Source organism: Urocitellus parryii, chromosome 13 (genome assembly GCF_045843805.1).
Source record: "Urocitellus parryii isolate mUroPar1 chromosome 13, mUroPar1.hap1, whole genome shotgun sequence".
NCBI classification, from domain to species: domain Eukaryota; kingdom Metazoa; phylum Chordata; class Mammalia; order Rodentia; family Sciuridae; genus Urocitellus; species Urocitellus parryii.
Window position 1 is genome coordinate 48,956,402 of NC_135543.1, and position 11,871 is coordinate 48,968,272.

General features: G+C 33.7%; 1 protein-coding gene across 3 annotated transcripts in view; it reads left to right on the plus strand.

Annotated features, from left to right (window-relative positions):
• The window catches only part of Rock1 (Rho associated coiled-coil containing protein kinase 1), a 148,596-nt gene extending 137,188 nt beyond the window's left edge, over window positions 1-11,408 (plus strand). For 2 of the 3 annotated variants that reach the window (XM_077792264.1, XM_077792263.1), the window contains exons 28-33: window positions 1,297-1,367; window positions 1,566-1,654; window positions 5,560-5,638; window positions 7,159-7,420; window positions 8,446-8,653; window positions 9,911-11,408. In XM_077792264.1, the coding sequence (XP_077648390.1) occupies window positions 1,297-1,367; window positions 1,566-1,654; window positions 5,560-5,638; window positions 7,159-7,420; window positions 8,446-8,653; window positions 9,911-9,914 (713 nt within the window). In that variant the 3' untranslated portion in view covers window positions 9,915-11,408. Of the gene's footprint in view, window positions 1-786; window positions 836-1,296; window positions 1,368-1,565; window positions 1,655-5,559; window positions 5,639-7,158; window positions 7,421-8,445; window positions 8,654-9,910 lie in introns of those variants that run through there. The other variant, XR_013342362.1, reaches the window with a different exon arrangement.
• The last annotated feature ends 463 nt before the right edge of the window (window positions 11,409-11,871 follow it).

Below are 11,871 nucleotides of genomic sequence, written 5' to 3' on the forward strand. Positions count from 1 at the left end.
AAAGTTGCATAAGAGAATTTAAGTGTTTTGAACCTCAGTTTCCTTATTTTTTCCTATAATAAGTATAATTTATATGAAAGATTAACAAACAATATTTGGAGACATAACTATGTGGTGAAAAGTGGGAACAGGAGGAACATTACCATTATTCAATGAACTGCAAGTGTTTGTTTGGGGACACAAACTAGCATTGTGCTGCAAAAACATAAGCTCAGAAATTAGCCTGGGTTTGAACTCAGTAAATGTCCTCTGTTGTTATTATTCCAAGACTGAGCTTTACGGCTTTTAAGTTGTATTATAGAGGGACAGTACATGGTCCCATTAGGATCATGGTTTGAGCCATAATACAATCAATTACATTATAGCATCATACTTTAAAATTGGTTGCCTTTTTGTTCTTTCATGTTTTGAATATGACAGATAAGAAAATACTTAATGTTTATTTAAATAGTAATTTCTAATGGAATCATCTTTATCCCCCAGTTAATTCTGATAAACATCAGTTTTATTTAAATAGCAATAATTATCATATAAAAGGCCTTGATTGAAATAGAGACTTTATGGTACACAGAAAATAATGTAAATATTAGCAGTTGATCAGTTTAATTGTGTTCTTTTTCTGTATATTAAGTTTGTGAACTTAAAAGGCTTCACACCTAGAGTGAACTTGCTTATAGAATTTGGACAATTGAATTAAAATTGTTGTGAATATTTTGCCAGAAAGTTTATCAGAAAATTGCACTGAGAAAACAAATAAAATGCTTATCTCTTATTCTTTATATCTAGTTGATTCTGCCTGCATTCCTTATTTATTTATCTTCTATTCTTGTCTTCTGTGAGTAATAGGACATTTCAGTACTTTTGCTTGCTCTTTCTTGTGTAAATCATGGCTCTGATTTGTTCCACTTGCTGCATAGTTTTTTCTTTTTTGTTTTTCTTTTTGCTAAATATTTTTATATGAATGTTAAGTGATTTAAAGTGTTCTATATTATGTCCCATTTAAGCTGCAATCCATTCCAGTTTTGCCTGGCTCTTACAGATACTGTTACTTCATACTTTTGTAATTGAGTACTAAATGTCCATTTGATGAGAAAAGTGGCTTGGAATTTTTTTCTGCAATATTTGTATGGCCATTAAAGTTGATTTGTGTGACTGAAGCATGAAGAGCGAATTATAGCATTATTCATTTAGCCATTTTCAGTTGCCTGTTGCTGCATGCTATAGGACAACTTAAAATAGTTTTTCCTTCACTTACAATTTAACACTGACTGCTATATAATATGCTTTTTCTCTTAGAATCAAGAATTGAAGGTTGGCTTTCTGTACCAAATAGAGGAAATATCAAAAGATATGGCTGGAAGAAACAGGTAATATATACCTACTTTTTTTTTAATTGATATTTTGTAATGTGTTTGAAGCATGAAACTTATGTTAACTGCTCTGTTATTAACACTGGTTTTAGATTAATACAAAATAGTCTAGACTTAAATGGCAAATGTTACAATTATCACTTTAAAACAAGCTAATGTTACTCTTATAATTCTTCTCCCTTTTTCTGATTGCAGTATGTTGTGGTAAGCAGCAAAAAAATTTTGTTCTATAATGATGAACAAGATAAGGAACAATCCAATCCATCTATGGTATTGGACATAGAGTAAGTTGACTTTGATTGAATTTTAAGTTACTTGAGTATTAACATATGAAATTTATTTTTAGACTTGTTCTGCATTTTATGTTATTTAAACAATGTTATCTACTTTTGTTTTTTGTTTTCTTACATTTATTTATTTGTTTGTTTGTTTTTATGTGGTGCTGAGGATTGAACCCAGTGCCTCACACGTGCTCCACCACTGAGCCACAACCCCAGTCCCTCTACTTTTGTTTTTAATAGACTTAAATTTATTCACTTTGTATGAAATATTTGGCACAATATGAGAAGGAAAATTTTGTGTACTTAATTCATGTACTTGAAAGACAAATTTTTTATTTCAAGCATTTGGTAGTTTTGAGTTCAGAGTATCTTTAAAAAGTATGGAATTCTTTGATCACTACTAGGAGGGATTATTAACATACCTGTGGTTTTTTTAGTAATATATGAGAGAAACCTGTTTAGTATAGAGTTTTTATTTTCCTAGTGTTCATTCCATAGGAACAATAGTATGTTATAAAGATAATTAAGTTCCATATTTAAGGAACTCAGAGACTGGTACTAGAAAAGGTAGAACATGTAACACAACATAAATTCAAAGTGAAATAATAGGTGCTATTCAAGAGAAATGTAAATTTAAATGAATTACTTCTGTTTCTTCAGAATTAAATATTTGTGAATCTGATCATGGTTAGGATGTAAGTAGAACTGAGCAAGTACTAAAAATTACTGATACATGTTTTCATTTCTCATGGGTAAATAAGATAGGAATAGAATCCTGGGTTATAGAATAGATCTGTATTTAACTTTCTAAAAGTCTAAAATATTTCTCAAAAATGATTTTATTGTTTTATATCTACTTACAAGGTATACATTTTGTTGCTCCATGTCCCATTTGACGGTGTCAGACTTCTTTTTTGTGGCCAACTATTCTAGTGGATATGGAGCTACCTCATTGTTTTTTGAATTTTGGTACTGGGAATTGAATCCAGGGCAATAAAGCAAGGAGCCACATCCCTATCCCTTTTTTATATTTTATTTAGAGATAGGGTCTCACTAAGTGCCCTAGGGACTTGCTATGTTGCTGGCGCTGGCTTTGAACTCAAGATCCTCCTGCCTCAGCCTCCTGAGCTGCTGGATTACAGGCCTGGCTCATTGTTATAATTTGCATTTTCTTTGTAACTAATGACATCAAAAATCTTTTGTGTGTTATCTTTTTTGAGTGTTTGTTTAAGAAATAAGTTCTCACTGTGTCACCCAGGGTGACCCAGAATTCCTGGGCTGACAATGATCCTTCTGCCTCAGCCTCCCAAGTAGCTAGGACCATAAGCAGACATCACCATTCCTGGCTTGTTGGCCATTTTTATATCTTTTTCTGAACTGTAAGTCTTTTGCCCAATTTTTGATTGGGCTGCTTATCCTTTTGAGATTGGTTTATTGTATATATGTAAATAAATATTATTCTGAATATATATACATGTATTCAGAATAAGAACCCTGTGTTAGAAATATGTTATGCAGGTATTTCCCAGTCTGTGGCTTACCCATCCATTTTCTTTATTTTTAAGTTTTCTTTTTATCTTTATTGTTTTGTTTGCTTATTTTTATGTGGTGCTGAGGACCAAACCCAGTACCTCACATGTGCGAAGTAAGCGCTCTACCACTGAGCTACAAAGCAGCACCCCCCCCATCAATTTTCTTAGTGGTATCTTTTTTTTAGGGGGACAGGGGACTAGAGATTGAACTCAGGGGTCACTTGGCCACTGATCCACATTCCCAGTAGAGACAGGGTCTCACCGATTTGCTTAGCACCTCGCTTTTGCTGAGGCTGGCTTTGAACTCGCATCTCCATCTTCCTACCTCAGCCTCCCAAGCGACTGGGATTACAGGCATGTGCCACCACACCCAGCCTAATGGGTGGTATGTGCCACCACACCCAGCCTAATGGTATCTTTTAATAAAGATCAACGTGTCAGCTTTTAAAATGGTTAGTGCCTTTTATATCCTGTTCAAGAAATTTTTGCCTGCCCAGAGGCAAGGTATTTTCCTGTTTTTTTTTTTTTTAGAAGCTTTACTGATCCACATTTTATGTTTAAGTTATATATTTAAGTTTATAATTAATTTCTGTGTTTGGTAAGACGCAATGGTTAAAGTCAGAGATTTTTTTCCCCCCACATGGGTATCTGGTTGTTTCAGCACTTTTATTTTTTTATTTTTTTCTTTAAAGCTAAGTCTGAGCTAGATACATTTTTATATATTGACCTTGAATTCTCTAACCATGCTGTACTTAGTTTTTATAGGTTCTTTTTTTTAGTTTTAGATTTTTAAAAAATATTTTTAAAATCAATTTCACAGGGCTTTTCTATATAGGAAATCATGTTATTTCCAAATAATTAACTTCTTTCCTTGCAATCTACCTCCCTGTCTCATAGATTTATATAAAACACTACCAGAGTCAAAATAGAAAATAATTTCATCACAAGGATCCCTGTGACACCTTTTTTGATAACCATAGACAGTTTTTTTCCTCTACCTACTTGGTCCCTGGCAACATTAATCTGATCTTCAACTCTATAATTTTGTCATTTTGAGGATATTATATAAATGAACTAAAATATTTTGCAATCACGTATTTTGCACTCACATTTTTTTCACTCAGCATAATTACCTTGAAAGAAATTGTATTTGTAATTGATGTTTCTTGTGGTTATTGAGTTGTACAGGTGACCCTCTGGATTTTGCATCTGAGGATTCAACCAACCACAGATCAGAAATATTCAGGAAAAAATTTGTGTCTGTACTGAATATGTACAGATTTTTTTTCTCGCCATTGTTCCCTAAACAATACAATGTATCAACTATCTACATACAATAGTATTAGGTTTTACAAGTCATCTAAACTGGCATGGTAACACATACCTGTAATCTCAGCAATTTGGGAAGCTGAGACAAGAGGATCATAATTCTAGGCCTGCCTGAGCAGCTTCTTGAGACCTGTGTCAAAATAAAATAAAAAGGGCTAGGTAGTTCAGTATTAGAGAGCCCCTGGGTTCAATCCCCTGTGCTTCCCCTCCCCCCCAAAAAAAAAATTTAAAAAGTAACCTAGAATTTATTTTAGATACATGGGAGGATGTGCATAGGTTTTATGCAAATACCCTTTTTATATAAGGGGACTGGGATTTTGATATTTGCAAATGGGTCTTAGAATCAATCCTAATGATACTGAGGAATGACTATATGCCATAATACAGATGCAGTTTTTTTAACCATTTATTTGTGTTGTATCCAGTTTGGGACTATTATGAATAAAGCAACAATGAATATTCACAAACAAGTTTTTGTATAGATAGAAATTGTCATTTCCCAGAATAAAGATCCAAAAGGGTAATCACTGGGTGATATGTTGAGTATATGTTTAGTTTGGTAAGAAGTTATTATATTCTTTTTCTGAGTAGTTCTGTGCTTTTACATTTACACCAGCATTGTATAAGGGATCCAATTTCTCTGCAGCATTTGATGTTATTATTATTTTTGTTCTAAAATTTTTGATAGTGATATGCATTATAGGGTTTTTTGTTTGGTTTGGGGGGTTTTGGTGGAAAACTGGGAATTGAACCAACGGGTGTTCTACTACTGAGGTACATACCCAGCCCTTTTTATTTTTATTTTGAGATAGGGTCTTGCTAAATTGCTGGGTATTTGGGCTAGCTCTAACTTGCAGTCCTGCCCCAGCCTCCTGAATCTCTTAAGATTATAGGGTGTGCTGCTGTACCTGGCTCATTGTAGTTTTAACAGTATATTTTCCTAATGACTAACAATGTTGAATATCTTTGCATTTGTTTATTTGCCACCTGTATGTTCTTTGCTGTAAATGAATTTTTAATAATGGCTTATATTTATTTTTATTTTAGTAAGCTGTTTCATGTTCGACCTGTAACTCAAGGAGATGTGTACAGAGCTGAAACTGAAGAAATTCCTAAAATATTCCAGGTAAAAATATGGATTTGTAAATTTTTAAAAAATATTTTGAGTTGTAAATGGACACAATAACTTTTTTTTCCCTGTCTCACCATTTTATTTTATTTATTTTTAAATTCTAACTTGTTATATATGTCAACAGCATGTATTACAATTCATATTACACACATAGAGCACAATTTTTCATATCTCTTGTTGTATACAAAGTATATTCACACTATTCTTGTCTTCATACATGGACTTAGGATAATGATGTCCATCTCATTCTACCATCTTTCCTACCCCTAAGCCCCCTCCTTTCCTCTCCCACCCCTTTGCCCTATCTAGAGTTTGTCTAATCCTCCCATGCTCTGTGAATTCCCACTGTGAATCAGCTTTCTTATATCAGAGTATTCAGCATTTGTTTTTTAGGGATTGGCCAACTTCACTTAGCAATTATATTCTCCAACTCCAACCATTTACCTGCAAATGCCCTGATTTTATTCTCTTTTATTGCTGAGTAATATTCCATTGTGTATATATGCCACATTTTTTAATCCATTCATCTGCTGTAGGGCATCTTGGTTGGTTCCACAGTTTAGCTATTGTGAATTGTGCTGCTATAAACAGTGATATGTCTGTGTCCCTGTATTATGCTGTTTTTAAATCCTTTGGGTATAGACCAAGGAGAGGGATAGTTGGGTCAAATGGCTGGGTCGAATTACCAGTTTTCCAAGGAATCTCCATACTGCTTTCCATATTGTCTACACCAATTTGCAGTACCACCAGCAATGTATGAATGTTCCTTTTCCCCCACATCTTCACCAACATTTATTTGTTTGTCTTCATAATAGCTGCCATTCTGACTGGAGTGAGATGAAATCTTAGAGTAGTTTTGATTTGCATTTCTCTAATTGCTAGCAGTGTTGAACATTTTTTCATATTTATTGTTTGATTTATTGATTGATTGTATATCATCTTCTGAGAAGTGTCTGTTCAGTTCCTTGGCCCATTTATTGATTGGATTGTTTGTTTGGTGTTAAGATTTTTGAGTTCTTCACATACCCTAGAGATTAGTGCTCTATCTGATGTGTGAGTGGTAAAAATTTGCTCCCAAATTGCAAGCTCTCTATTCACCTCACAGGTTGTTTCTTTTGCTGAGAAGAAGCTTTTTAGTTTGAATCCATCCCATTTATTGATTCTTGATTTTAATTCTTACGCTACAGGAGTCTTACTAAGGAAGTTGGGGCCTGACCAAACATGAAGGAGATTAGGGCCTACTTTTTCTTCTATTAGAAGCAGGGTCTCTGGTTTAATTCCTAGGTTTTATGTGGTGCTGAGGATTGAACCCAGTGCCTCACAATGTTCAGCAATTTCTCTATCACCAAGCCACAACCCCAGCCCTAAAATTATAATTTTTAAAAGGCTCTTTTTACCTAAGTACTGAGTGTTTTGTGAAATAAGTGTAAAATATGCCATTGCTTTTATACATGTGCAACTTTTATTTACAGATTAAGATTTTTTTCTCTTCCTTTCTCTATTCCTGAATGTAGATACTATATGCAAATGAAGGTGAATGTAGAAAAGATGTTGAGATGGAACCAGTACAGCAAGCTGAAAAAACTAATTTCCAAAATCACAAAGGCCATGAGTTCATTCCTACCCTCTACCACTTTCCTGCCAATTGTGAGGCCTGTGCCAAACCTCTCTGGCATGTTTTTAAGCCACCCCCTGCCCTAGAGTGTCGAAGATGCCATGTTAAGTGCCACAGAGATCATTTAGATAAGAAAGAAGACTTAATTTCTCCGTGTAAAGGTAAGGCATGATAATTATTTTTTACAAATTTAGTCCCAATAAAATAACTTCTTTTATGTATAATGAGTTCTATATCGCATTGAAAAGGTAGGTTATGAGAAGTTCTATTTTGACACTGATGGAAACATTGCAGGTATAATTTTATAGCTACAGATTTAGCTTTAAGTACATTTTTTTTTCTTTTTAAAGAGGATCACCCCCTTGCCAGGCACAGTGGTGCACCCTTGTAATCCCAGCAATTTGGGAGGCTGAGGCAGGAGGATCACAAATTGAAAGCCAGCCACAGATCTGAGGATGTGACTTAGTGGTTAGGCACTCCTGGGTTCAATTTCTTGTACAAAAGAAAAACTATTAAGAAATTATCCTGTGGTGCACAGTGGTGCATGCATACAATCCCAGCAGTTTGGGAGGCTGAGTAAGGAAGATCACAAGTTCGAGGGCAGCCTATACAATTTACCGAGACCCTAACTAAAAAAAATTAAATAAAGGGTGTGGGGATATAACTTAGTGTTAAAGCTCCCCTGGGTTCCATCCTCAGTACTGGGGAAAAAAAGAAAAAGAAATTATCCTAAATTGGAGAGAAGAGTTATAGGGTGAGTTTCACTATATTTCTCTGTGAATTTTTACCTGTTGCTTACCTTCTTTTGTCTGGCTTTCTCTGCCTGGACCAGCATGCTGTATCATAGACAAAAATACCTTCCAGTTTAATCAGAGGGAACCTAAAGGGAAAACAGAGAGTACAGACAGCTATTTTAAGATAAGAAACTTAAGTTCTATAAATATATTTATTTCACTTCTGCTTTTTACTTTATTTTTCTTACTTTATGACTGTTGGCTAGTAGCTTTGTTTGTTTTTAATTAAGTTCAGCCTTAATTAAATTTAAGAAAAAAGGAATATATTGTTCAAACTTAATTAAGCATAGTTGTTTTCTTTGAAACTATACAAACATGAAAAATTACATATTCGATAGATTTGGGGTTCTAATATTATATGGTTTTTATTGTGCTTATTTTTTTTAATATAGTAAGTTATGATGTAACATCAGCAAGAGATATGCTGCTGTTAGCATGTTCTCAGGATGAACAAAAAAAATGGGTAACTCATTTAGTAAAGAAGATCCCTAAAAATCCACCATCTGGTTTTGTTCGTGCCTCACCTCGAACACTTTCTACAAGATCCACTGCAAATCAGTCTTTCCGGAAAGTGGTCAAAAATACATCTGGAAAAACTAGGTAAGGATTAAAATGTTAACCTTTTTAACAGTGTGAAAGTCTCTGTTAAAATCAGAAATCTCATTTTTTTCACTACAGAGGACATCATTTATAATTAGGTCTTGGTAGACTCACAGTTACTCTATGATTCATTTTAAAAATTAATATTATTAATTAATGTGATATTTAGTTCTGTGTCAAATTTTATTGTCATAAGTTTTTTTTTATAATATTTATTTTTTAGTTGTACACAGTACCTTTATTTTGTTTGTTTTTATGTGGTGCTGAGGATCGAACCCAGGGCCTCACAAGTGCTAGGAGAGTGCTCTACTGCTGAGCCACAACCCCAGCCCTATCATAAGTTGATGTACAAAGCACATATTTATCCATTAATGTTTTTACACCTAGTAATTTATACCTTTTTTAATGCAAATAAGGTTATATGAAACTTTCCTCATTTTCTTTAACTATGAAAATTAAAATTATTTGGTATTATTGATGAAGATGGTATTACAAATAAACTTTTCAGTTAAGTCCCTTTTTTTTTATTTTCAATGAAATGTTTTCAAAAATACCTAACATGCTAGTTACAGTACATAATTAAATGTTTTCTATGGGAGAAATAAAGGAACTGTCACTAGGTCACACAGCCTATAGATTTGGAATCAGTTTTTGTCCTATTCTAAAGTATGTGTTCTTTCTCTGATACCAACTACCAACACCCCTTCAGATGTAATCACTAGATCAGAGGGCCATTAGAATATAGAAGATGATACCTAACTCTGATTTGTGTCTCTGCTTATGTTACCCACATCTTTCAAGCAAGTAAAAAATCTCTTCTTCATTCTGTCCTGTCAGTAACCAGATCTTTGAAATGACTCATAGCATATTTCTTACATATTTCTCAGTCTCGTATAACTCTAGTTTATCACATCACTCTTTAAGTAGAAGGCTATATCAACCATCTGGGTATAGCTGAGTGAAAAAATATGTTTAAAAAAGGGTAGAAGCAAAAAGGAGATAATTTTAAGTATGGTTTTCCTTTTCCCTATTTTTTGAGTTTTATGTAATTGTTAATTATTTTATATAAAGATGATATGTATGTACCTCCCCCCTATTCCCCAAGTTGTTTTGAGTCGAATTCACAGGCTTGCACCTGATGGGCAAGTTCTGTACTCATGAACCACACCCCCAACCCTCTAATTTTTGTTTCTTGTATTTTTTAACTGAGTACATTTCTTAAATTACAGATTTTCCCCCCCTTTTTTCCTCCAACAGTTAACCATGTGACCTACTGCCTTGTGGAATCATGTGGGATGCTACCTGATAAACCAGGCTTCTTTAACCATGCAGAGCAGACAGGCTGTTTCTTTGACACAAATATCACAGGCTTCAGGGTTAAGATTGCTGTTATTCTGTCCTTGCTTTGGCACAAAAGCACACTGAAAGGGTTTTTTTATTATTATTGCGGGTTTGCCTACAGGTAGATTAGATTAATTATTACTATGTAATGCAGATACAATTGGGGAAAGCTTAGCTAGATATATTTTTTTAAAAAGGTGCTGCCTTTTTGAATTTCTAAGAAAACGCCTGTCAGTTGTGATAGAATGCAGTTTTCCTCATATGAGTGAGAGGAAGGAATTTTCACTTTCAAGTGGAATGGCCATCACTATCAAGATCAGCTCATGGAAGGAGTAAAGAAAATATCTCAAAATGAGACAAACTGAAGTTTTTTGTTTTGTTTTGTTTTGTTTTGTTTTTTAAATGACTTTTAAGTTTTTGTGCTCTTGCAAGACTACAAAATTATTTTAAGAAAACAGTGACATTGCTTGAACTTCAGTGCCCTCACTGTAGAATTAAAAAGCCTTACTGTTGATTGCTTGTGATGGACTTGAAGGAGAAATTAAATATCTTACATTATGCTTTACAATACTGTATATGTTTCAGCAAGTTTGTAGATTGGGGAATGGGAAAGACAAAAAATTACACTTAATCTATGCATTTTTGCCAAGCCATATTATTTTACTACTAGAGACATTAGGAACTAACTGTACAAAAGAACCAAGTTTAAAAGCATTTTGTGGGGTACATCATTTCTGTAATTATATAATGTATTTCTTTGTGGTTTTAAGTGATAAAGACATTAAGTTAACAAACATATAAGAAATGTATGCACTGTTTGAAATGTAAATTATTCTTAGAACACTTTCAGTGGGAGTTGCATTGCCCTTTTAGTGCCTTAATTTGAGATAATTATTTTACTGCCATAAGTATAGAAATTTCAAAAAAAACAGATTTTCAAAAAATTATGTGTGTCAGTGGGTTTTTCATTGATAATTGGTTTAATTTAAAATGTTTAGAGATTTGTTGGACTTTCATAAATTGAGTACAATCTTTGCATCAAACTACCTGCTACAATAATGAATGACTTTATAAAACTATCTGCAGAAATTATTCAAGGTTGCACCAATGTAAAAAGAAAATTATGGCAATACATCCATGATGTTTTCCAGTTAACATAGGAATTACCGTATAAATACTGTTAAACTCTTGTTTAGTAACAAGAGTTGATTTGTATGGGCAGTATGATTTATTGTTTATTTTTTAACCAAATACCTCCTCAGTAATTTATAATGGCTTTGCAGTAATGTGTATCAAATAAGAAGCACTGGAAAACTGATCGTCTCTAGGATGATATGCATGTTTCAAGTGGTATTGAAAGCCGCACTGATGGATATGTAATAATAAACATATCTGTTATTAATATGCTAATGACTCTGTGCTCATTTAATGAGAAATAAAAGTAATTTATGGAAGGATATTTTTAATGATGACTGCTATGGTCTTTTCTTGTGGCTGAAAATGAATAGAGAAGCACTGCAAATTAGTCCCTGATTGTATACAAATGTTCATTAAATGTTTATTTCTAAAAGATAATATCTGGTTTGGACTCTAAAACAAACAAGAATGGCTATAGTTAAAGTATCTATTAGGAAACAGTTCTTTATGGGCCGCTTCGATTTCTTGTGAGCAGGGGCTCTGACAACCTTTATTCTGGGCTGTCATTTCGAAGGGTCTTTATATAGTGAATAGCCTTAGAAGATAGTGTGTCTATTTAGAGGAGGGCAGGTCCATTTATTGTCCGGTATAATGTTCTCCCTCTGTGGTCAGAGCCAGCTAGCTTTGCTCATTACAAAAGATTCAGGTTCCATAAACTTTAAGCTCCTTACCTGTGATGC